This window comes from Strix uralensis, chromosome Z (assembly GCF_047716275.1).
Source record: "Strix uralensis isolate ZFMK-TIS-50842 chromosome Z, bStrUra1, whole genome shotgun sequence".
In the NCBI taxonomy this organism is placed as follows: domain Eukaryota; kingdom Metazoa; phylum Chordata; class Aves; order Strigiformes; family Strigidae; genus Strix; species Strix uralensis.
Genome location: NC_134012.1, coordinates 90,755,853 through 90,780,859, shown reverse-complemented (window position 1 = coordinate 90,780,859; position 25,007 = coordinate 90,755,853). Strand labels below are relative to the sequence as shown.

Sequence of the window (25,007 nt, the reverse complement as noted above, 5' to 3'; positions counted from 1 at the left end):
CGTATGGACCCTGCGTGTGTACACACATGTGTGCTGTGGTGTGTGCATGTGTCCCCCCCAGCCCTGGCGAAGGGACCCTCATGGCTCTGCCTGCCACCTTGTCCCAGCGGGGTCAGCCCTCCTGGGCTGGAACGTGGCTCCAGGGTCCCCCCCTATGTCCAGCTTGTGTTTGCAGACAAATCTCCAAAATGGAGACAGCGAGTGGGAAATGCTACTGGAGCTTGAAATGCTTGGGGGTGAGGAAGAAATCCTGGAGTGGTAGCTGCTGAGTGCAGGAAGGCTTGCACTGAGGGTCTTGTGTCTCCCAGATGCCCCAGAAGCTGTGGATGCAGAAGGGCTAAGGGGAAGCTCATCCCATCCTTGGGCAGGAGGAGACTAGCCAGGGTCACTCGAGAAAGCATCACAGACAACGTCTGATGTGTACACATGTGTGGGGGAGCTGGGGGATCCCACCCTCTTTCCCTGGGGAGCGCACTCCAAACAGACCTATGAGGACCCCCTTCTCCAGGTGCTTACATCTGCTCCTTCCCCACAGATCCTGCAGAAGCCGACTCATGAGCTGAAGCAGCAGCTGGCAGGCTACTCCAAGCGCGTGGCCAGCTCTGTCACTGAGCTCATCCAGGCGGCTGAGGCTATGAAAGGTAAGGAAAGGTCCTGCTCAGAGGGGCAGCATCGAGGGCTGGGATTAGGGTGGAGGGCTCAGCAGCTGATGGAGGAAGTAGGGCGAGTCAGAAATGAGGCCCCATGCAGGTTTAACCTGCCTTGCTTCCTGTTTTTTCTAGGCACAGAGTGGGTTGACCCAGAAGACCCCACTGTCATCGCTGAGAACGAGCTGCTAGGGGCAGCAGCTGCCATTGAGGCTGCAGCCAAGAAGCTGGAGCAGCTGAAACCAAGAGCCAAGCCCAAGGTAGTGGTGCTGAGCCTTGGCTGACCCCTGTGCTCAGCTTGGGGTGGGCTGGGGCCCTCCTGCCATGTGTAAAGCCCCATCCAACAGCTGGTCCCTCTTTCTGCAGTCCCAATGCCTCCATCCTCAGCTGGACCTTCCTGAGGCAGCCCATGTCCTCCTGCACCTCACAGCTCTTAATCCAACTTTATATGTGCCCCTCAGCCCCCTCCAGCCATCATCCTGCTCTGTTTTGTCTGTCTCAGCACCCTTGACTGGGACTTACACCCTGCTTTTGCCCACAGCAAGCAGATGAGAGCCTGAACTTTGAGGAGCAAATCCTGGAAGCTGCCAAATCTATTGCTGCAGCCACGAGCGCCCTGGTGAAGGCAGCTTCAGCAGCCCAGCGAGAATTAGTGGCCCAAGGAAAGGTAAGGCTGGTAGAGGAAAAGAAATAAGAAAATGTAGGGCTGTGGTGAGTTCTCCCTTCTCCCAGAGCTGCTTGTAGCCCTCGTGCCCTGTGGCAAGGGGTGCATGGGGCGGTAAGCCTCACTCCTCCTCTCCCTTCTCACAGGTGGGCGCCATCCCCGCCAACGCCGTGGACGATGGACAGTGGTCCCAGGGACTCATTTCAGCCGTGAGTATTAAGGTCATGCTCAGGGGAGGTGGGGGGACCCTCCTTCTGGCTCCTGCTGCAAAGATTCTCCTCAGTGGAGGAAGCACTCATGCTTCTTGCTCCCTCTCCCACCGGCTGAGACACGGCATGGAAGCTGGTTGTCGCCATCCCATGCACCACAACCTCCTTGGGGCCTGTCAGGGCGTACCTTCCCCGGGGGTGGCTCCCAAACCCCCTCTGACAGCCTCTCTTGCTGCAGGCACGCATGGTGGCTGCTGCCACCAACAACCTGTGCGAAGCCGCCAACGCAGCGGTGCAGGGCCATGCCAGCGAGGAGAAGCTTATCTCGTCCGCCAAGCAGGTGGCTGCCTCCACAGCGCAGCTCTTGGTGGCCTGCAAGGTGAAGGCCGACCATGACTCGGAGGCCATGAAGCGGCTCCAGGTGAGTCCTAGGCTGCCCTTCCAGCCCCAGCTGCCTCCTCCCAGCTGCTCGAGGGGTGGGTGGGAGTAGGGTGAGGGCATGTGGGTGTTCTCCGGGGCTCACGCTCCCTGCCTGCGTGCCATCAGCAGGAGGCTCACTGGAGCACAGGCTCCGGGTCACTTGGACTTCACTACCAGCTGCGTGCCAGGCCTGTGAGTGATGCTGGGCTGCTGAGCCTGGCAGCATTCAGGGAGGATGAACTGACAGGAATGCCTGAAATGCATGCACTGCATCACTGGCATTCAAGAGGTTAATGTTTGGGGGGCATGTTTTGTAGCACCCTTAATCCTCAGAGGCCATGGCACACAAGAGGTTAATGCCCATGCGTTGGGGAGTTAATGTGGGGTCGCAGAGCTGGTCCCTCGGGGTGGGCAGGGGCGGGGGGTGTGATCCTGCCCCATGGCTCAGACAGGAGCCAGAGCCCGCTGGGAGCAGCAGCGCCTGAAATGGTCATGAGCGGGTGGCAAGGCATCGAGCCATGTAAAGGAATCCCTGCCTGCAGCTCCCAGCACTCCTGGCTGCCTCTCCTGCCTGCCAGCCCGGCCTGGGGCAGGGTTTTTGCACCCCCCCGGGCAGCAGACCTACCCTGGGGCTGTGACTTAACGCTGCTGCCCCTCCCTTCCCTGCTGCAGGCTGCTGGCAACGCGGTGAAGAGAGCATCGGACAATCTGGTGAAGGCAGCGCAGAAGGCAGCTGCCTTCCAGGACCACGACGAAACGGTGGTGGTGAAGGAGAAGATGGTCGGGGGAATTGCACAGGTGAGGAGTGAGGTTGCTCTGATGGGGCAGAGGTGGCTCTGGCTGCCACCTCAACTTGTGTGTGCCCATCCCAGGAGCGTGTCCTACCACCGCCACCAGCACGGGGCTCCAGAGAGCCTCACGAAAATGCTGTGGGTGCACCCATCCCACCCAGTCCCAGTTAAACACTGACTTCACACTCATCCTGCCACGGGTAGCAGTGGGCACAGCTGGTGATGATGCACACTCCCAGGGGTGTAGTAAAACCCTGGCTGCTTCTTGGTGCAGTGCCCACACGATCCCTGTGTCCATGACCCCTGTGGAGGGCAGAGCATCGGGTAAGGGGTGAGAGCTGCCTGGTACCGGCTGCCACAGGTCCCAGCGCTGCCTCCTGGCCACGGGCTCACAGCTGAGACCCTCCATACGTGTGTGGGGCTGAGCCCCAGGAGCTGTGCTGCTCATTATCACCAGAGGACTGTGGTCCCACCGCAGGGACAACAGCCCTCATGCCCGGGGCCACAGCAGCCCAGGGAGGCTGTGGCTGTGATTGGGGGGAAGCAGCAGCCAGAGAGCCCAGCTCTGGGGTCAGCGTTGCCGCAGCAGAGGCTCCTGCCATCCCATTTGGAAGCGGCCGTGACCCCAGGGCTCTCTCCTGGCAGATCATCGCCGCCCAGGAGGAGATGCTGCGCAAGGAGCGGGAGCTGGAGGAGGCGCGGAAGAAGCTGGCCATGATTCGGCAGCAGCAGTACAAGTTCCTGCCCTCGGAGCTGCGGGACGAGGAGCAGAACTGAGCCCCGCGCCCTCCCGCCGCTCACCGCACAGACTGCTGCCCGCCCGTCCGCTCCTATTTAAGACAACCCGCCTCAAGCGAAGGGCTGCCTGGGCTAGACCAGAGCTCTGCCCGCACCCAGAGCACCGGGACTAACCCAGCTGCTACTCCAAGCTGGCGCTGCACCAGCAACTCCGCTTCGCCGCCCAGCCCACCTTCCCACGCGCACCCACGGCACAGCCAGAGCGCCCGGAGGGACCCGGCTGGGGTGGGAGCCGGGGCTGTACTAACTAGCTCAGGGCTTGCCCGCCAGCCCTGGGCTGCGGGGCTGGAGAGCCCCATGGGGATTTTTATGCAGGGGATTTTTCCATGTGCCTTTGTTGTTCCCACTTGTGCTCCTTGCTTCGCTCTCCTCCGCGCAGGATGGGGAGAGGCGGGCAGCTTGCCCTCTCCTGTGTGAGGGGTGCAGGGAGCAGCATGGTCCCTCGCTCAGCTCTTGCACAGAGCCGCCTTTCACCTCCAATGCCTTATTGCTGGCTGAATCTTCCTCTTCTCCTCTTCCTCTTCCTCCTTCTCCGCAGCTTCCTTGGGAGGCACTAAGCCTCCCCTCCCCAAGCATCTTCTTCAGCCTGGCCCTCTCTGGGAAACGGCAGGGCTGGAAGCCACAGTGCCTCCACTCAGGATGGGGGGGATGCAGTGGGTTCATCCCTGAGCTGCTCTTTGCCTTTCTGCAGGGCTTCCCCCCGCCCGTGGCCCCAGCCAGCTCTGCCCTCCTCCTCCTTCCCAAGTGCCTGCATCGTTTTCCAAGATCTGCAGTATTTTTGTAACTTTTCCATTTCTCTAGTATTGAGCCTGCAGCTTTCAAAGTTCATTTATTCCCGCCTCCCCAGCTTGTGCCTTGCCCACTAACACGAGCTCTTGCCGGGGTCCCACTTCCTTGGCTCCAGGACCCCCATCCCTCCCCCTTTGCACTCGCTGAGGCTTCTTTCACTATTTTGATACTTTAAGCATCCCATACTAAACATTGAAGGAAAACAGCTTCCCCTAAGGCTCCAGAATGGAGTGTGGGTTGCCGATGTCTCCTTGGACAGACATGTTTATCAAATAAAATCTGGTTTTCCTGCTTTCTTGCCACCTGGTTATCAACAGGACTGCCCAGGAGAATGGGAGGGCTGGTGGGCAGGGAGGCGGCGGGCACCTGCCCTCCCGGCGGAGGCGCGGGGGAGTGTAGCATGGGTGCTTATACAGCACGGAAAATATTTGAGGCATGTCCAGCCCCAGGCACCGGGCAGGCCCGACCCCCGCTGCCAGCCATGTGCCGGCCCTCGCAGGTGCTGCCGGGGGGCCACCACCTCAGGGGGGGGCCCTGGGGATTTTGTTGCTGGGGGATTTGGGCTGCAGGGCAGGGTTGGGGTTGCAGCTGGGCCCCTGGCCCCATCCCTGCTGCCAGCAGAAAATATCCCCGTGTAGGGTGCTACAGGGGTGCAGGTGGGGGACCCCCTGGTTACTGGTGGCGCACCGGTGGGGAAGCAGCCGCCCTTGGCGTGCTGTGGGTCCGGGAATGTGGCCGGAGCCCTCCCGGCTGCCGGCGCTGAGCTCACGCCCCAAAATAGCCCCCTAGGGCCGACCTGTGCGGGCAGCAGCTGCCCCGAGCGTGTCCCCACCTGTTCCCACCCCGTCACTCAGCGGGGGTTCGGGGGGCCTGAGCGGCGGCGGGGCGAGCAGGATGCTGCGGGGTGGAGCAGGGCCGCCAGCACATATCCCCTGCCTCTGGGAGACGTCTGCAGTAGCGCGAGCTACGAGCATCACGAGCAGCGAGGGCAGCCCCCCGCAGCATCCCGGCCAGTGACCCCTGTCCCCCTGCGGACGCGTCCCCGGGGGTGCGGAGGGGCTGTCCCCCCTGGGACGCTCACCCCTGGCCAGGCTCCAGGGTGGATTTGTGGCTCTTGCAGGCATCCTAGTCCTCCCAGCTGTCCCCTGACAATCTGCGCCGGCCTGACCCAGCACCCGGCTCTCACCCAGGTACCGGCTGGGCACGGGGCCCCTCTGAGCGGCCAGCAAGGACAGTGAGCTGGCACAGTGTGGCAGCGGCCCCAGCCTCATCCCGGCATCCCCGGGCCAAGGGAGCTCCAGCACCCCCGGCACAGGGCTGCAAGTGCACCCACTGCTGTGTCCTCCCGGCTGGGTACAGATAAGAGGTGGTGGCATCAATGCCAGGGGAGGGACATCGGGTGTGATTCACCTCGGTCCCCTAAATCTCGCCTTCCGGAGTGAGGGGTTATTTTGGCAGGCAGGCTTGGGCAAGCACACATTGACTTGGAGACTTGGAGGTGGGATGCCACAGTCATGAGGTACCAGTGCCTCCACAGGGACCCAAATCCAGCTAAATTGGAGGCAGAGAGGGAAGACACAGCCCAGCTTCTCAGGGAGCCCAGGGACAGGATGGGAGGATGCAGCATGGGTTGCACCTGAGAAGTTCCCTTTAAATGGCAGGACAAGCCTTTCCCAGGAGTGCAGGGGGATCCCGATCCTTGGAGACCTTAGCCCAAGGCAGAGCTGGGCATGGGGCAGCAATGGGAGGGATGCACACCCACACCCCTCTGCACGCCCTTGTCCCAGAGGTCACCCCAAAGGACAGCCTTGAGGGCAGACTCATGGGCCTGGGCACCAGGATGGGCCCAGCTGGGCCAGTTGGACGTGGCTGTGATGTCTGGAGCAAAGGGTAGTGGGCAGCAAGGGAAAACTGCATCCTCGAGGAGACATCTGAGGGTTTAAGCCCTGCCTGGCTCCAGTGCAACTACCTGGCCGCTTGCACCATGCACAGCATCATCTTTCCCCCGTGCGCCAAGCCCATGAATTTGCTCCAGGCCAAAGCATCTTGCAGAAAACTATCCATCCTCATCCAGGAATGACTTGAGATGGATCTTCCCCCTCCCCTCAGAAGCCGTGGGCTGGTGGTTACTGACTCTCCTTGTCCAAATATGTGCCTAAATTGTCAGTATTAATAGCTGCTCTCCAGAGTCCAGCAACGGCTCTTCTGCTGCTTTCCCCATGGCGTCAGCAGCCCCTCGGCTCCTCCCGTCCCTCCTATGCCCCCCACAGCCGGGGGCTGAGGGCTCCTAGAAAGCCACTTCCTCCAACTCTCAAAAACTTCTTGCTCCTCTCTGCTTGCACCACTGATGCCAAAAAGTTGCAGCAGGCAAGGGCTGGATGCAGCCCTGGGGCGATGGGCCAGGGGAGCCTGCACACCCCTCCCGGGTGTCCCAGTCTCATCCCAGCCTTCCCACGTGCCGCACGGCTCCTGCGGCCCCTCTGTCGGCTCTTTCCAACCCCCCCGGCCTAGAGCCCACCCTGCAGCTGGGAATGCGCCAGAAGCATTTACGAGCATTATTAAAGCCCGGGTTATTTTTGGAGGAGACGGGATCTGAAGGGTTTGCATTTTTTTGCCTGTGGAATACACTTTATTTAGAGCAGAAAGATGGAGAGGGGTGGTGGGCTGCCCATGCACCCTGTGTCACCCTGAAATGCCATCCTAGCGGCTGCACATGTGCCAGGTGTCCCTGTGGGTGCCGGGGACGGTGGCACCAGGGTACAAGGCAGTAGGGAAGTGGATCCTGCATGGAGCTAGGGCCCCTTCTGCCCCACCATGATGCAGGAGCTGGATGAAGAGGTCAGGGACTCTGCTTGCTTCTCTCCTGGGGGATTCTCCCCACATGGGCAGTGCCAGCCCACGGTGTCCCCAAGTGCAACCACAGCCCATGGGTGTCCCTGAGTGTAATCACAGCCTGTGGGAATCTCTGCAGTGCCAGCCTGTGACGTCCCTGATTGTAATCATAGCTTATGGGTGTCCCCCGCTGCAGTCACAGCCCGTGGGCATCCCGGAGTGCAACACAGCCTGAGAGTGTCCCCAAGACATCAGTGCCAGCCCACGGGTGTCCCCAAGTGCTATGCCAGCCCCTGAGGTGCCCCCAAGCCAGCACCAGCAAGCAGGGTCCCTCAGGCCCCGGGTGCAGTGACAGGGCATGGGGTGTGCCCAGGGCAGTGCCTCCAGTGCGGGGACAGCCCTGGCTGGAGCAGAGGCAGGTCTCAAACCCTGGGGGTGAGTGGCTGATGGTGTCCCTGGGGCACAGTAACAGCATGCTGCCAGCCCATGCAGTCCCCAAGCCCAGGGCCAGACACAGCATGTTCCCCACAGTGGTGAGAGGCCACAGGGGTTCCCCCCAGTCCAGTGCCACTGGGGAAGTGCCACCAGAAATGCCCCTAATGCAGTGGTCTGGGGTGTCCCTAGCACAGTGTCACTGGGCTGTCCCTAATCCAGTGCCCCCAGGGTACCCCTAGCATAGTGCCACTGGGGTGTCCCTCACCCAGTGCCACCACGGTGCCCCTAACGCAGTGCCTTGGTGTGTCCGTAGCACAGTGACCCTGGGGTACCCCTTCTACGCTGGCCCGGGGTGTCCGCTGCCCAGTGCCAGTGGGGTGTCCCTAGTCCAGTGCCCTGGGGTACATCTAGTGCAGCACCACTGGAGTGTCCCTCACTCAGTGCCACCGGGGTGTACCCTAACACAGTGCCAGCTGGGGTAGTGCCCCAGGGTGTCCTTCCACAGTGCCCCAGGGCATCCCTCGCACAAGGGTGTCTCTCACCCGGTGCCACCAAGGTATCCCAGCGCAGTGCCACCAGGGTACCCCTAGTGCCGTGCTCTGCAGTGTCCCTTTCACAGTCCCCCCGGGTACCCCTAGCGCTGTGTGTGCGTCGGGGTGCCCCTCGCACAGGGATGTCCCTCACCCGGGGCACCCCTAGAGCATTGCCCCGGGGCGTTCCTTGCCCGGTGCCACAGGGGTACACCGTGTGCCCCTCTCGCACTGCCCCCGAGGTGCCCCTAGTGCAGTACCCCGGCGTGTCCCTCGCTCGGTGCCCCCGTGGGTGTCCGGCGCCGGGGCTGCGGTGGTGCCCGCGGGGGTGCCGCCCCTCCAGCCCCCCCCCGCCCCGCTCGGTGCGGCGGCCGGTGGCGAGCCTGTCCCTAAAAGGTGCTGGCGGGCGGCGGGGGAGTTGCCGGGGCGGCCCCCGCCCGGCGCGGCCCCTCCCCGGCTCTTAGGCGGCGCGGCGGGGCGGGGGGCGCAGTGCCGGTGCTCCCGCCGCCCCCGGTGCTCCCGCCGCCCCCGGTGCTCCCGCCGCCACCGCCCCGCGCCCCGCCGCCACCATGGAAGCCATCAAGAAGAAGATGCAGATGCTGAAACTGGACAAGGAGAACGCCATCGACCGCGCCGAGCAGGCGGAGGCCGATAAGAAGCAGGCGGAGGACCGCTGCAAGCAGGTGGGTGTCCCACGGACTCCCCCGGCATTGCCTGGGGACCCCTGCCTTAAGGGTTGCGAACCCGGGAACCCCCTCCTGTGGGGTGTCCAGGCTGGAGACCATCCACTCTGGGGGTGTCCAGCCCTGGGGACCCCCTCCTGATGGGTGTCCAGCCTGGGGACCCTCTGCCCTAGGGGTGCCTAGCTGTGGGGACTTCCCCACACTGGGTGTCAAGCCTGGGGACCCTGTTGTAGGTGTGTCCAGCCCCCGAGACTTCCCAACACAGGGTGTCCAGCTTGGGGACCCCGTCCTAAGGGTGTCCTGCCCTGAGGACCTTGTCTCTCTGGGTATCCTGCCTGTGGGTCACAGCTCTAGGGATGCCCAGCTCTTGAGACCTCACCCCACTGGGTCCCTACCTCCAGGGACCTCACCCCGCTGTGTGCCTGTACCTGGGGACCTCACCCCGCTGGGTGGCCATCCCTAGGGACAGGTGCCCCAGCCTGTTGCTCCTGACTACTACGTCGGTCCCCCCACACATGTTGTACCTCAGTGGGACACCCCGGTGCCACCTCCATATGCCTCTGACAGGGAGACCTTTGGGGACAGCGTACTCCCACCCCAGCTACACAGAGATGGGGACCTTCTTGGTGTCCCCCATAGCTGCGTCTCCAGGTTGGGCTCTCTCCAGTTCCCTACAGAGGGAGGGAGCTCACCACCCCCTTACCCCCAGTGGGGGTTGCTGGGGTCTGCTCTGGCCCTGGGGACCAAGGGCTCCCTGAGGACATGTGGACCCAAAGTTGACAGAGGGAGTATGTCTGTATGTTCCTGCTGTGCCCCCAGCTTGGGTGGCCCCAGGAGGAGGGTGGCAGTCCACCCCCAGCCCTGGGGACACTGCCATCCCCCCTGACACCCGTCCTCCGTCCCTTCCCCAGCTGGAGGAAGAACAGCAGGGCCTACAGAAGAAACTGAAGGGCACAGAGGATGAGGTGGAGAAGTACTCTGAGTCCGTCAAGGAGGCCCAGGAGAAGCTGGAGCAGGCGGAGAAGAAAGCTACAGACGTACGTAGGCATGCCAGCAACTCCTCCCATGCGCGGGTGCCGGACCTCGGGGGGGGTGAAGGAAGAGGGGGGCCTTATATGGAAAGCGTCCGTGGGGAAGACTGTCAGGATCCCATTCCTGCGATGCTGACACTGAACCAGGCGGAGATGCAGGGCAGGGCCAGATGGATCCTGCTCGGGGTGCAGGGCCCAGGCCAGCTGCAGCGGGCACCGCTCGGGTCGCTGGTCCCACCTGGAGCTTTGTGGGCAGCTGCCTGCCCAGCTCTGTGGAGCTAACAGGGACGAGTGTTCCATTGTCACTGGTCCCCAGGCATGCACCTCTGCAGTGCTTGTAGGAAAAACTCAGTGGCACTTGCTAAACCGTGGCAGGAAAGGGGAAAAGAGTAGAGAAGTGGATAAAGCTCTTGCCATGGCCAGCTGCCGAGTGCTGGCTGCAAGGAAGGATGCTTGGGATGCATGAGGGGGACTCAGTCATTTTGGGGTGCAATGTGCCACCCTGTACCCTGGGAAGGGCAAGGCCAGAAAGAGTTTTATTTAGTGCCATGACTGATGCTTCTCCTGGAAAATGGATCCCGCTGGGGAGATGTTAGGAAGGTGTTGAAATTGGCTTGTGCCCGGCCAGGATGAAGGGTGGAACAGCTGTGTGCGGCCACGGAGACGCTCAGGAACAGGGTATAACGACCTGCAGTGCCACACAGGGTATTTGACACCCTATAAATAAATCCTCCTTTTGATAGCCAATCCTTCTTTGATGAAAACCAACCCTGGAAACTGGAGGAGAAGTTAAAGGGGAGCTGGCTGGAGCACAGCCAACATGGCATGGCCAAGCTTTTTAGGATTGAGAACAAAAAATTCAATCCCAGCTGGTTTATGGAGCTAAATGGGGGAGATGCGTCAAATCTTTGAGGTGGCCGCCAAGGACAGGGGTGAGCAGACAAGGACGAGCAGCAGCAGCACAAGTCTCTGGGGCAGCCTGGAGCCCCCGGGGCATGGCCAGGCAGCTCCCCAGCCTTGTTTGCTGACCCTACGGACCTGCCCTGTTTTAATGAGATACTAAACCAAGTAGTTAAAACATTGAAAATCCTCTGGAAATGCACATTTATCCTGGCATGGGGTAGGCATGTCTTGCTGAGCAGGGTGGTTGCTGTGTGTGGTGGTGGTCATGTTGGTCTGACTGGATCCGTGCTGGTGTAGGATGGGGCAAACTCAGTGTGGGGTCTGGCTGAGCGTGGATGGAGGCTCAGAGGAAGGAGCAAACAGTGGCACTGGGCAGACGTTGGCCATGGGGTGCAGAGTCATTTGCTGCTGGCAGCGGGCCATGTGATGCCGTCCTGGGAGGGGAGGGTGTGTTGCACTGTTCTTGGTCCACAGCAGCTCAGCAAGTCTGCAGGCTTCGGCACGGAGAGTCCCATCGCAGAAGATACGATGGATGGGAGCCACCCACCCTGCCAGGGAAGGGCTGGAGGGGGGGCATGGTGAAGGAGTAGCGTCAGGGAGGGCAGGCTGGCTGCAGTGGGTGCTGCGGACAGGGCTGGGAGTCCATCACCAGCACAGCCACCCCAGGTCCATGCTGAAGCCTGGACAGACTGCGCTGTGTGCAGGGTTCTGGGACGCACCAGGTCCCTGCGCCAGGGACCTGAATGTGCTGACAGCACTAAGTGCTAGGGCTGGTGTCACCTCCTCCTCGGGACAAGGAGCAGTGCAGCTCCCAGCTCCAGCAGAGGAAGAGCAGGGTAGACCCCCAGAGCGCAGCCGCTCACCTCCCCAGGGACCCATGTGCTCCCCTTGGGTGCCAGGACAGCATGTTCCTGTGAGCACAGAGTGTTCCCATCCCTTGGCCAGATCAGGGCCCATCACAGTGACCCAGGCAGGCTCCTGCTCTCAGCAAAAATGTCAACAAATACCTTAAAAGAATAAATCTCTCCCTGTTCTGGCACTGCCCTGCCTCCAGCATGGGGTGGCAGTGCATGCAGGGGCTGCACTAAGGGGTGTGAATGTGACCACCTGGGCACTTGGAGGGGGGATGGATGGTGGCACAGACCGGGGAGCACCTGACCCCTGATTGACAGTCCCATGGTGCTGGCAGCCCCTTCCCAGCAGTTCTGCGAGGGCACCGCGGCCCCATCACCTCTTGTCCCCAGGAGGGACAGCCCGCGGTGCCCTGGGCAGGATGTGGGCAGGGGCTGCTGGACACGGTGCAGCCAGGACACCAGGTTTAGCCAGAGTGGCCCCCTCCAGCCCCCCACATCCCCAGCTGGTGGCCTGTCCCCAGCCACACCAGCAGGGCCCAGGGAAACTCCGCTGTTCCCAGGCCATGATCCCGAAAGCTTCTCCCCGAGTTCCCGCCCCGGTTGCTCTCCCCTGCCGAGACTTTGCTCTTATTTGGCGATTTCCCGAGCCGGTGGGAGGGAACGGGGCTCTGCTGGGAAGTGACTGCATCCCTGGGTGGGGCCAGAGCAGGAGGCACCCAGCCTGGCCACTGTGGGACAAGGGTAGCTGCCCCCCAACCTGCCCCCCGCCTGCCTGCAGCCAGCTCACCCTGGCCCTATTGCTGCCAGGGAGCCCCGTTTCTGCTCTGGGCCCCTTGTGCCAGCTTGGGAGCACTCTTGGCACCCAGGTGTTGGGTTGGGAGCAGGACAGGATCAGCCGAGACCAAGACCGAGCTCAAGGCCATGTGCTCCCAGGGGACCCACAGTGCCACATCATCCACCGCTTGGCAGGGGGATGTGGGGCTGCAGGGCGCAGCCAGCACTGTGGCCGGGTCCCCCCCAGGACCCCTGGCCCTGGAGTCGAGGGCAGCTGGTGGGGTCAGCGTGGGAATTAGTGTCCCTGTTGTGAGGTGTGAAGTGCAGCCGGGGCTGCCCACGAGCTGTCAGAGCTCCTTAAGGGAGGATTGAGTGCTGCCAGCACCAGCCCCTCCTGATGGATCAGGGCATGTGCCCCGGCCAGGATGCAGAGCCAGGAGCTGGGGGACTGGCCTCCCCCGTAGGGCAGAGCCCCTAGGGCAGCGGGGGGTGGAGGGGGCTCCGTGGGCCCCATGGATCTCTGTGGATACAGTGCTCCTGTGCCCGTGGGGACTCACAGGGGCCGGGCTCTGGCGCTCCCAGACTCACCGGACCCGCCTTTTCCCCAGGGAAATGGACTCCCGGGGCTCCTCTCCATCACTCTGGAGGATTTCGGTGGGACTGTGCACCCCTGCCTGTGGGGCACCATGTACCCCGCCCAGGGAGGGGACTATGTGCCCTGCCTTGGCAGGGGGTGGGGGGGAGCTGTGTCCCTTATCCTGGGGGGCACTCTGTGCCCTGCCTGGGGGTTCCGTGTGCCCTGAGGATAAGTCCTGTGCTCCCCTGCCTGGGAGGGCACCATGGGCCCTGCTCGGCGTGGGAGGGGGACAGTGTGCCCTGCCCAGAAGCCACTTTCCTTTGGGGGGGCAGTTTGGGACAGTGACCCCTGCCTGGGGAGGACCATGTGGTGGGGTGAGGGGGAGCGTGCACCCCTCCTGATGCGGGGACTGTCCCTGTTGGGAGTGGGCACCGCGCACCCTGCCCGGGGGTCTGTGTACGCTGCCCGGGGGGGGAGCGGCGGCCCAGGTCGGTCGGTGGCAGCAGGAGGAGGAGGAGGAGGAGGAGGAGCAGGAAGGGATGGAGGCAGGGCGGGCGGCGGGAGCGGCCGCTGCCAGAGCGCTTCCTGCCCGAGCCGGGCGGATCCCACAAAGGGCTCTCGGCGGCGCGGCCTCCCCGCCGGCAGCCCCCCGCCATGGCCGGCATCAGCTCCATCGACGCCGTCAAGAGGAAGATCCAGAGCCTGCAGCAGGTGGCCGACGAGGCGGAGGAGCGCGCCGAGCACCTGCAGCGGGAGGCCGATGCCGAGCGGCAGGCCCGGGAGCGGGTAAGGGCCGGCCGGGGTGGGGTGGGGTGGTGGGGGGCACGGCGCCGTGGGGCGGGGGGAGCCCCGGCAGCTCCCCGGGATGCCCCACCAGCTCCGGCCCTCCCGCCGGCATCCTTCCCTCCGCGGGTTGGCCCCGGCCGCCTCCCCCAATCCCCCCCCACACCTCTCCCTGCCCCGGTAGCCGGGCTGGCTGTCCCCCCCGGCCCCGGTCGCAGCGTTGGAGGTCCGGGCGGGGCTGGAGGGTGCTGCCATCCAGGTGCCGCGGCAGCTGGCGAGAGCCGCCCCCCTGGGGCAAGGGGCTTCGGGCAGCGTCCCGGCCTCCGGGCTGCCTCCTCCAGCTGCTTCCTCCGTGGGTCTTGCGAGGGATGCTCCGTTCGCCGGGGACTCCCCGGGGCTTCCCCAGCTTGAGGGGGGGGCACCGGTCAGCGGCCAGCTCTGCCTTGGCTCTGCGTGGGGCCAGGCAGATCCTGGGAAATGATCCCCTGCTTCAGAGGCCGGCGGTGTGCACTGCTAAATATCCCACGCCCAGGCTCTTGTCTGGCTTCCAGCGGGCTCTGCGGTCTGGGCCGCAGCAGTCACAGAGCCTTTGACTCTCCAGCCTGTCCCTTCATGGGGACAAGCCACCCCTTCATGCTGCCACAGGCCAAAATTTCCACTCTGGCAGTGGGACGGCATTTCCAAGCTGCAGCTTGTTCCTGGTTTGTCTTTTTTATCGTTGTTGGGGCTGGTTTTTTTTCCTTTCTTTTTCCTATGCCCACTCTTTTAACATCCTCACCATATCAGGAGCGGCAGAGCTGGGTGCGGTACCCGGGTTGTTGTCACTTGGGCTGTATGCGGAGGAAACAGCCCCTTCCTGCAGCTGCAGATCGGGTTCCCCGGTCACTGGGAGCTGCTGGAGAGCTCATGTTCCCAAGTGTCCATCTGGGCAGCTCTGACCCACTTTGGGGGTGATTCCCTGGGAGGAAAGCTCCCAACAAGGTGAGGCAGATGCCACAGACAGAGCATCACCCTGCAGGGGCCTGCCCCAGCTCCCCGTTGGGCAGTCTGGCTAGGGACAAACCCTTGCTGAGCCCGGAAAAAGGGTGTTAACGGAACGGAGATGGCTGTTGTGCCAGCCGTGGGGCTGACTGCCCTCCTGGGATGCTGCCAGGCTGCCCTGCTCGGAGGGGTGCCGGCTGCGCCCATCCTCACCCTGCCGAATAACCACGGGGGACTGTGGGTGCTCAGCGGGGCCACACAGGGTGACAGCCCCTCGCTGCTCCCACAGTCCTCCTGCTTGGCCGATGTCCCCCAGGGCATTCCCGGTGCTGGAGCACAAGGCCAGAGGGGGCCGGGTGCTGCAGCTGGCCAGGCCTGGTCATACCTGCGAATAAGCCAAAGGTTGGAGCATGCCTCCCTGCCTCTTGGTGCACGGGGCTGCGCCCTGTGGTGAGGTCTCATCCCCACCCATCCCTTTGCACCCGGGGTTTGTCTTCCCCACAGTCCCCCTGGCGGGGAGTGGGGCCAGGAGCTGCTGAGGCAGCGTTTCCCAGCGGTGGCGATGAAGCTGGAACCTTTACCGAATGGGAAGAGTGCGAGGCCAGGCGTCAAGGGGCTGGCGGGGAGCCAGGGTCACTGCTCCTGGCCGGTCCGAGCTCCCAGCCCCACGCGTGGGGAGCCTGGGAAAGTGGGGAGCCCCGGTCTGGTGGGGCCTGGCAGCCACAGCTTGGCCATGTGCCGGCCTGCCGAGGGCAACTTGCTCCATTGCCCTCATCACTGTGCTGAACATCAGCTGGGGGGCGCTGCGCTTGGCTTCAGACACGGGGCTGGGGGGGTTCCCGCAGGAGAGGCTCCCGGCTTGCTCTGCTGCCTCCGTAAACAGGAAATCCACAAGCAGCTCTGATCTCCTTTTCAGGAGTGAAGCCGCACAGGGCATTCCTCCCCCTTTACTCACTGCTCTGCAAACCCCAAATACCATCCCCGTGACGGCACGGCTGCTACAGCCACCCTACCCCAGCGAATGCCCCTTGTCCCTCCCTGGGGCGGGAGCCAGAGGTGCGAGGACACAGTGGAGGGGCCGCACGTGCTGGGCTGCGGTTGCGTGGCTGGGAGGAGCCAGTGTCAAATGGGGTGGTAGGGATGGAGAAAACTTGTTGTCCCTATAGAAAGGCGAGGGGATGGATGGTCGGGCACCCCATTCCAGTGAGCCCTGGCTTGTTGCACAGTGCCAACGGGTGTTCTGAATAGCGAATGCAGAAGTAACCACTGAAGATCCTTTTTTAAAAATACACAAATATATATATATATGTGAGACATGGGATGATTGAGGGGTTTCTGCTCCCCCAGGCTGAGGCTGAAGTGGCTTCTCTGAACCGCCGTATCCAGCTGGTGGAGGAGGAGCTGGACCGAGCCCAGGAGCGCCTGGCCACCGCCCTGCAGAAGCTGGAGGAAGCTGAGAAGGCGGCTGATGAAAGCGAGAGGTGGGAAGGGAAGGGACAGCGGCGGTGGTATCAGGTCCCTATTGATTACAGGCAGCCCCCATGGTATCGCCATGGGGTCCCTCTGAAGTGGCATTATGGGGTTTGTGTTGGTTTTCATAGAATGGTTTGGGTTGGAATAGAGATCATCCAGTTCCAACCCCCCTGCCATGGGCAGGGACACCTTCCACTAGACCAGGTTGCTCAAAGCCCCGTCCAGCCTGGCCTTGAACACTGCCAGGGAGGGGGCATCCACAGCTTCTCTGGGCAACCTGTGCCAGTGTCTCACCACCCTCACAGTAAAGAATTTATTCCTTAGATCTAATCTAAATCTACGCTTTTTCAGTTTAAAAACGTTATGCTTCGTCCTATCCCTACACTCCCTGATAAAGAGTCCCTCCCCATCTTTCTTGTAGCCCCCTTTAAGTACTGGAAGGCCACTGTAAGGTCTCCCCAGATCCTTCTCTTCTCCAGGCTGAACACCCCCAACTCTCTCAGCCTGTCCTCACAGGGGAGGTGCTCCAGCCCCCTGATCATCTTTCTGGCCTCCTCTGGACCCACTCAAGCAGGTCCATGTCTTTCTTACACTGTGAGCCCCAGAGCTGGACGCAGCACTGCAGGTGGGGTCTCATGAGAGCAGAGTAGAGGAGGAGAATCCCCTCCCTTGACCTGCTGGCCACGCTTCTCTTGATGCAGCCCAAGATGCAGTTGGCTTTCTAGGCTGTGAGCATACATTACTGGCTCACAGGGCTGTTCTCAATCCACTCATCACCCAGCCTGTATTTGTGCTTGGGATTGCCTTGACCCATGTGCAGGACCTTGCACGTGAATTTGCTGAACTTCATGAGGTTCACACATGTCCACCTCTCCAGCCTGTCCAGGTCCCTCTGGATGGCACATCCCTTCCCTCCAGCGTGTTGACCGCACCACACAGCTCGATGTTGTCAGCAAACATGCTGAGGGTGCACTTGATCCCACTGTCCATGTCGCCAACAAAGATGTAGGTCCCAACACCGACCCCTGAGGAGCACCACTTGTCACTGCTCTCCACTTGGACATCGAGCTGTTGACTGCCACCATCCAGCCAATTCCTTATCCACCGAGTGGTCCATCAGTCAAACCCATGTCTCTCCAATTTAGAGACAAGGATGTTGTGTGGGACAGTGTCAAATGCTTTGCAGAAGTCCAGGTAGATGACATCAGTTGCTCTTCCCTTATCCACCAACGCTGTAACCCTGTCGTAGAAGGCCACCAAATTCATCAGGCATGATTTGCCCTTAGTGAAGCCATGTTGGCTGTCACCAATCACCTCCTTATTTTCCATGGGCCCTAGCACATTTTCCAGGAGGATCTGATCCATGATCTTGCCAGGGACAGAGATGAGACTGACTGGCCTGTTGTTCCCCAGCTCTTCCTTTTTTCCCTTTTTAAAAATGGGGGTTATGTTTCCCCTTTACCAGTCAGTGGGAACTTCACCAGGCTGCCACAACTTCTCAAATATGATGGATAGTGGCTTAGACACTTCATCCGCCAGTTCCCTCAGGATGCACAGAGACATCTCATCAGGTCCCACGGACTTGTGCACCTTCAGCTCCCTTAGATGGTCTCAAACCTGATCTTCTCCTACAGTGGGCGATTCTTCATTCTTCCAGTCCCCACCTTTGCCTTCTGCAACTTGGGCAGTGTGGCTGGAGCCCTTCCTGGTGAAGACTGAGGCAGAAAAGTTGAGTACCTCAGCCTCCTCCGTATTCCAGGTGACCAAGTGGCCCTTTTCCTTCCAGAGAGGGCCCACATTTTTCCTAGTCTTCCTTTTATCACCGGCATAATTACAGAACCCTTTCTTGTTGTCCCTTGATGTCCCTGGCCAGATTTGATTCCATCAGGGCTTTAGCCTTCCTAACCTGATCCCTGGATACCCAGACACTTTCTCTATATTCCTCTCATGCTACCTGTCCTTGCTTCCACCCTCTCTAGGCTTCCTTTTTGTGTTTGAGCTTGTCCAGGAGCTCCTTATTCACCCATCCAGGACTCCTGGTGTTTTTGCCTGGCTTCCTCTTTATTAGGATGCATTGCTTCCCAGCTTGGAGGAGGTGATCCTTGAATATTAACCAGTTTTCTTTGGCCCCTCTTCCCTCCGGGGCTTTATCCCATGTTGCTCTGCCAAGCAGATCCCTGAAGAGGCCAAAGTCTGCTCTCCTGTAGTCCTGGGTAGTGATCTTGCTGTGTGCCCTCCTCACTGCCCTCTTGCAGACCCAAAAGGGAGAGAGCAAAGCCATGACACAGAGAAGTCCCCCAGATACAGACATTCTTAAAATGGCTTTGAAATTTCCAGGGCACCCATAAGATCTTAACAATTTGATCTGATGTTTATACAAATATCAGGCCATAACCAAAGTCAGAGGGTGCTTGGAGCCTGTTTTCTGCCCCAGAACAGCTTCCTACACTCAAGGGCTGAACAAAAGCCCAAGAGATGACATCTGTGCCTGGGAAGAAAGGTCAGCTTTTGAGAACAAACCAGCCTGGTTCAACAAACCAGTCCTGCAAAGTGTGTTGCCCCATTCTCATGGCAAGCAGGTTTCCCAGGCAGGAGCTGCGCAGGTGAGGGCACTCAGGTTGTATGGGAGTGCCTGGACATGTCACAGCGTTCCTCACAGTTGTGTGATCTCTTCCCTCCATTGGCAAAGACCAGTTTGAGCAACAGCATCCAAGTGAGAGGAGAAGAGTCTGTAGGACTACCTGCTGCAGGGGTTCACAGGGGTTTGGTGACCCTCTGCTTGTGAATGAGAAAAATCTTTGCCACAGGATGTTTTCTAGCATTTCCTAAAGGTTGCTGGCCTGTCAGGCTGCTTTTGTGGAGGTTCTTGCTGGCTCATCCTGGGCTGCACACATTTTCCTTGCCAAATTATGGGTTCAGGACTTGCCTGGTTGAGAGGCACCGTAGCCACATTGCCTCATTCTGGAACATGGCCCTGGAGCCAGCTCCACTGCTGTAATTGTGTGCACGACCATCCTTGGAGTACCACTGATGTGACCCTACTGTGTGGGGTGGCCAGCGAGTGCCAGCATTTCCAGGCGATGTCCCGTGTGTCTGGAGCTGGATGATGGTGGGGTTAGGGTACAGTGGGCAGGCAGGAAGAGCAGGTGCCACCTTGACCCATGGCGTTAACATCATCTGGCTTGGGCTTTCCTCAGAGGCATGAAGGTCATCGAAAACAGGGCCATGAAAGATGAGGAGAAGATGGAGCTCCAGGAAATGCAGCTGAAAGAGGCGAAACACATAGCTGAGGAGGCCGACCGCAAGTATGAGGAGGTGTGTGCGCCCCTTCCCCCGTCCTGAAACCCCAGCAGCACCCAGGGCCGCCTCCTCGCAGCCCTGTGCACCCAGCCAGGGTAAGTGTGGGGTTGACACGTGCCTCTTGCTGCCATCAACAGGTCGCCCGCAAGCTGGTCGTCCTTGAGGGAGAGCTGGAGCGCTCAGAGGAGAGAGCAGAGGTGGCGGAGAGGTGAGCAGAGCTCCTGGCGGGCAGCGCGCGGGGGTGCCACGCAGCCCTTGCCCCAGATCCCTGGCAGCCGTGGGGACAGGGATGTCTGCATGGGGATGGGGATGTTCCTCCCTGGGAGCAGCAGAGTCTGCTGTCAGGATGGTCCCTGGGCTCACAGGCTGGGGGCAGGGGGATGCCAGCCCACCAGCAGCACATCCTTGACCCTGTTCTCTGCTGTCCCCCCCCGGGGTGCCCCTCTTCCACCCCAGCCGAGTGAGACAGTTGGAAGAAGAGCTGCGGACCATGGACCAGACTCTCAAATCCCTCATTGCCTCAGAGGAAGAGGTACTGGGGCAGGGGCGTGGGGCAATGCGCAGCAGCCCCCCTCTCTCTGTCGCTGTCTCTCGAACCACGCGAGCCACCTCTCTCCTCTGTGCACCGCTGCCTCCACCACCGACCTCCCTGCGCCTCCTTCTCCAGCGGGCACTGGCTGGGCACGCTCCGCCATCCCTCCATGCCTATTCTCCTTGTCAGTGGGGCTGGTGGGAGCCCGGCCAGCGGTGATGCACGGAATGTCCGTGCAGGGAAGCACGAGGAATGGATGAATGGATGTGTCCCAGCAGCTCCCGCTCACAGCGGCTCTGCTCCTTCTCCACCTGCGCTGTTTTCTCCTCTCTCAACTTGTTTTCTCTCTTTCTTTCCTCCTTCCCCGCACCTGCTCTTTCTGCTCCCCCTCTCTCCTGCCCACCCCGGGCCCCGCTCCCCCTCCTGGCGGCCCCTGCTTGGGATGTAGTAAATGTGGTGACCTAGAGGAGGAGCTGAAAATTGTCACCAACAACTTGAAGTCCCTGGAGGCCCAGGCTGACAAGGTAGGACCGGGCGGGGCTGCTGGGGCTGGGCAGTACGTGGGCTGTGGGGGTGCTGGGGTCTCCTGATGGGGTGAAGGACGGATGGAGGCATCCCATTGGGCTCATGGGTGCCTGTCTCTGTCTCTGCAGTATTCTACCAAGGAGGACAAGTATGAGGAGGAAATCAAGCTTCTAGGGGAAAAACTGAAGGAGGTAAGGGGTGCGGGGCTGGCGCGGCATTGCTGCAGGTACGAGTTTGCCATCCCATGTGGGTTTTGACTAGCAATTAAACACCACGCAGCTGCTCACTCACTCCTCCCTGCCCAGTGGGATGAGGAGGAGAATAGGAAAAAAAAAAGTAAAACTTGTGGGTTAAGCTAACGACAGTTCAATAACTAAAATAAAATAGAATAACAACAATAACAATTAATAATAATAGTAATGAAAAGGGATGTAACAAAAAGAGAGAGAAATAAAACCGGAGGAAAAAAACAAGTGATGCACAATGCAATTGCTCACCCATCAGCCTGCTCTAGTTTAGGGTGTGGGTGTCCATGGGCCCCTTGTCCCTTGCCTTTCCCAGGGAAGGGCTCATGGAGAACGGTACCAGAGATACAGATGGGGCAGATATGGGGTGTGGTGCAGCCTGCACCATCCTCATCATGCCCTGCAGCTCACCCTGACCCCACTGTCCTCCCACAGGCTGAGACCCGGGCAGAGTTTGCGGAGAGATCTGTGGCGAAGCTGGAGAAAACCATCGATGATCTAGAAGGTAAAATGTCCCCACTGGCAATGTGTCCCTCTTTGCTGGGCAGCGCTGGCCACAGAGTGCCCCTGGTAGGGCTGGACAGGGCTTGGGTGGGGTTGAGGGGGTGGGCAGGGGTCCTGAGAGGGGGGAGGCTGGGTGCCATGGTGTCTGGTATGGGAGTGCAGAGCTGCTGGCATCTGGGCTCTGCCCTCGGGTGGGGAATAAGGCTGCATCCACGCTGCCTGTGCCCACACGCTCCCGTCACCTTCAGCCCCCTGCTCACAGCTACTCTCTCTTTCTCTGCTGCCCACTCCCCACCCTGCTCCACCACCTGCCCCCCTGCCCACCCCCTGCCTGCAGACGAAGTGTATGCGCAGAAGATGAAGTACAAAGCCATCAGCGAGGAGCTGGACAATGCACTTAACGACATCACCTCCCTCTGAGCCCCTCGCAGGGCACCAGCACTGCACCCCCCCACCTGCTTCTCCCTTCCCCAGCTCGGCCACTTACCTGCCCGCCCGTCCTATTGCTCTCCCTGCCCGCTCTGTCCACCTCTGTCCTTCCTAGCCTGTGCCTGTCCGTTGGCTCCTATGGGACAGGAGCCGGCCTGGGGTGTTCCCGCAATACCCCTCTTTGTGGGGAGACGAGGTGTAGGTGCTTAGGGGTGTTTGGCAGGGCAGGGAAACCCCACATGCGGGGCGGACAGTGCCTGTGCGGTTGCAGGTCCGTGCCCCAGCATTGCCCAGTGGGGAACACGGCTGTGCCCAGGAGCCCTTCCCTCCAGCAGCCCCCTCCTTGGCTCCCCAGCAGCAGAAGCACCGGGGATGCTGCAGTTCTGGGCCCACCTGCTCCCCACATCCCCCCAGCAAAGCTCCCCCGTGCTGCTTGTGGGGCCCAGGGTGGGGGACAACCCGCACAGGGGAAGCAGCACATCCACTGCCAAAGCTCAGACCCAGGGGATAGAACATCGGGTCTGGCTGTGCAGGCAGCCCTTTCCCAGGCAGGCAGGCAGCCCCGAGACCCCTGGCTCCTCCCTTACCCCTGCCTCCTTCCTGTCCTCTGCACATCGCTCTTCAGTTTGCATTTCATGACTTTTCTTTTATGTTCTGTCCCTCTGGGTTACTGAGTTGGTCTCAATAAAGCATTTTCTTTCCTTGGTTTCTCTTTCGTTTTCTTCATGCCACTCTGTCCCTCATCTCCTGCCTGTCTCACACGGGTGCTGACAGCGGGGTGGTAGGAGGTGGCTGCAGGCAGCTGGCAGCCGTGGGACCCCCCAGGTGGCCGTGGCTGGGCCCCGAGTGGCTCCCACACTGCCAGGCTGAGCAGGACGGGGCCCTTTGTGCCTCGGCCTGGGGGATGACCCCCACCACCCCCTGGCTCTCGTACACAGCTTTCCTCATCTTGTGCCATCTTCTCCATGACTCTTTTGGCCTGAAATAGCAGGGTTAGACCTGGTCCCGTTCATTCCTCATCCCCACTCCCAGACACTGCCTGCAAGCAGTGACCTCAGCCCTGACAGCTCTCCTGCATCACACTCCCTCGATGAAGGGGCTGACTCTACCCTTCAGCAGCGATCCCTAAATGGGTCCCTGATTCCTCCTCCTCCTCCTTCCTCAGCATCCTACCCTGCCTCAGAACCCAGCTCCCAAACTGATGGACCCTCAGCCCCATCCGTGCCCCGGGACTGGCTGCCTCCTCCTGCCAGTCCAACTTGTCCCCGCTGCTGGCTGGGCGGCTGCGGGATTTCCAGTGAGGGCTTTGGGGAATGCTGTCTCTTTTCACTAACTCGCCTTTCTCTCTCTTCTCTCTGCTGTGCTGACGTCTCTGTTTTCTCTAGAGCGTTCCCGGCAGGAGGCCGAGAAAAACCGCGTTCTCACTAACGAGCTGCGGGTCATCCTTACCGAACTTAACAACTGAGCTGCCCAGAGCTCCTGGTCCCAGCCCAGCCACCCTGCTCCATTTTGGCCAGGCTGGCTCAGGGCTGGGAGCCCCTACCTGGTCCCTGCCAGGACTAGGCAAGGTGTGGAGCCTTGGTTTATCCCCCTGGGGGCAACCGCCCTCCTTGGGGGGCACAAGGAGCCCCTCTGGAGCTGATCGGTTTTTCTTGGGAGAGGAATGAGGGGTTTTGTGATGTCCTGGGATGCCCACGCAGTGATTGCTGTCCTGCGGCATGAGCCTGGCCCTGCCAGGGAGGGATGCAGTGGTTTGGATTGCTGCCTTCCTCCCCTTGTCCCAGTCGGTGGCCAGCCTCTTCCTCCTTGTTCTGGTCACCCCAAACTGCGCAGGGAGGATCCTCTCAGAGCGGGGTCCCTGCAGGGTGCTGGGAGAGCTGGGATATGAGCTGGGGACCCAGCAGCACCTGCTACCCCAAATTTGAGGCAGGGAACAGGGAAGAGCCCAGGAGGGAGTGCTGGAAGATGGGGCTGGGTAGGCAGAGCTCTCATCCCATCCTCATCTCTAGAGGGAATGAGGGTGCCATTTGGAAGCGGACACCAGAGGAGGCTGCCTGGCAGAGCCCATCCCTGCAGCCGCGTTAGATCTGCTCCTTCTCTCTTTGCTGTCCTCCTTGCCTGCCCTCCTGGGCTGCTGTCTCACTCCTTTTCTTCATGGAGCACTGCTGGGTCATGCAGCAGGCACTGGCTCTCCTCTTTTGCTGGCCGAGGGTTTGTGCACGTGCCCACAGCCAGTGATGATGCCCCAGAGCAGGATGTGCTGGTGGCTGGCCAAGGAATGGTACCCACCACCAGTACCTGTGCTGTGGAGGGCCCAGCCATGGGCAATGGGGCACCATGGGAGGGTGGAATGCTGAAAAGCGGGGACTGCCTGCCCCCAGTGACCAGCCTGGCTGTCCCGGCAGGTCCCAGAGCAGCTGGGCTCATTCCTGCCAGTGACAGGGGTGCTTGCGTGGACTCTGCTCCGCAGGGTCACCCTGCTCGGCTGGAGGCTGTTGCCATACTGAAACGTCCATCTGTGTGTGTGTCTGTGCTTGGTGTGGTGTGTGTGGGTCCGGCTGCACCTGGGTATGCTTGGGCTGTGTCTGTGTGTGGCTGGGCATCCCTTGTATTCACAGAGAGTCTGGCCAGTGCCAAAGAGGAGAACGTGGGCATCCACCAGGTCTTGGACCAGACCTTGTTGGAGCTGAACAACCTCTGAGCTGCACTGGGGAGCCCCATCCCTCTTCCCTACCCTCCACGTGCACCCCACTGGCATGCTCAGGACATCATCAGCTGAACTGCGTCTTGGCCAAATCCACACATCCATTGAGAAGGGAAACCCTGCAGCCCTACACTGTGGCTCAGGGGCATCTTGTCTGTGCACAGCCTGACTGGCTCTGTCCTGTCTTCATGTCCAAATATTAAAGCAGTTTGACAAGATGGACGGGTGCGCTTGGTCCTTGTGGGCGGGCACAGGCACTGGGAGATGTGGTGGGGGTTTCCCTTCCCAGTCCGTGCAAGGAGGTTCTTCCAGGGCTTGGGTCCAGGGTGGGTATGGCCGGTGTAAGGATGTCCTCTGTGGCTGTGGGGGGCTGGGAGCAATAATGCATACGGTTTGGGCTGAATTCCCTTGTCCCTATCGCTTCCTTGTGATGCACAGGAAACCTCCATGTCTCGAGCTCAGTCCAAACTCACCATCCTCTTCAAGTGCACAGTGATAGACATATGTCACTGGTGTGTCCCCTTCCACAGCCAGCATGTTACCTGCCTGGCACCTGGGAAAGCCACAAGGTCTTTGATCTCTTCATGGAGTCTG

The 25,007-nt window shown here is 60.9% G+C and overlaps 2 protein-coding genes across 15 annotated transcripts in view; both read left to right on the top strand.

Annotated features, from left to right (window-relative positions):
* TLN1 (talin 1) overlaps positions 1-4,610 on the top strand; it is a 35,405-nt gene extending 30,795 nt beyond the window's left edge. For all 4 annotated transcript variants that reach the window (XM_074856759.1, XM_074856762.1, XM_074856763.1 and 1 more), the window contains exons 51-57: positions 536-641; positions 783-907; positions 1,189-1,314; positions 1,458-1,520; positions 1,759-1,941; positions 2,613-2,738; positions 3,377-4,610. In XM_074856759.1, coding sequence (XP_074712860.1) covers positions 536-641; positions 783-907; positions 1,189-1,314; positions 1,458-1,520; positions 1,759-1,941; positions 2,613-2,738; positions 3,377-3,508 — 861 coding nt within the window. In that variant the 3' untranslated portion in view covers positions 3,509-4,610. The remainder of the gene's footprint in view (positions 1-535; positions 642-782; positions 908-1,188; positions 1,315-1,457; positions 1,521-1,758; positions 1,942-2,612; positions 2,739-3,376) is intronic.
* A 3,991-nt stretch (positions 4,611-8,601) lies between these two features.
* TPM2 (tropomyosin 2) lies at positions 8,602-24,631 on the top strand. Of its 11 annotated transcripts, none has more exons than XM_074856766.1 (9): positions 8,602-8,798; positions 9,710-9,835; positions 16,049-16,182; positions 19,372-19,489; positions 19,612-19,682; positions 20,455-20,530; positions 20,660-20,722; positions 21,212-21,281; positions 24,328-24,631. In XM_074856766.1, the coding sequence occupies exons 1-9, from the start codon at positions 8,685-8,687 to the stop codon at positions 24,408-24,410; spliced, it is 855 nt and encodes a 284-aa protein (XP_074712867.1). In that variant the 5' UTR covers positions 8,602-8,684; the 3' UTR covers positions 24,411-24,631. The 11 variants fall into 11 exon arrangements, with proteins under 11 accessions (XP_074712867.1, XP_074712868.1, XP_074712874.1 ...); XM_074856767.1 differs by lacking the exon at positions 20,455-20,530 and adding an exon at positions 19,931-20,006; XM_074856773.1 differs by lacking the exon at positions 24,328-24,631 and adding an exon at positions 23,095-23,189.
* Positions 24,632-25,007: the final 376 nt, after the last annotated feature.

Coding starts and splice junctions, on each gene's coding strand:
- TPM2 (XM_074856766.1), top strand. CDS start 8,685: ATGGAAGCCATCAAGAAGAAGATGCAGATGCTGAAACTGGACAAGGAG. Junction 9,836..16,048: donor CGGAGAAGAAAGCTACAGAC/GTACGTAGGCAT, acceptor CTGCTCCCCCAG/GCTGAGGCTGAAGTGGCTTC. Junction 19,490..19,611: donor CCGACCGCAAGTATGAGGAG/GTGTGTGCGCCC, acceptor TGCCATCAACAG/GTCGCCCGCAAGCTGGTCGT.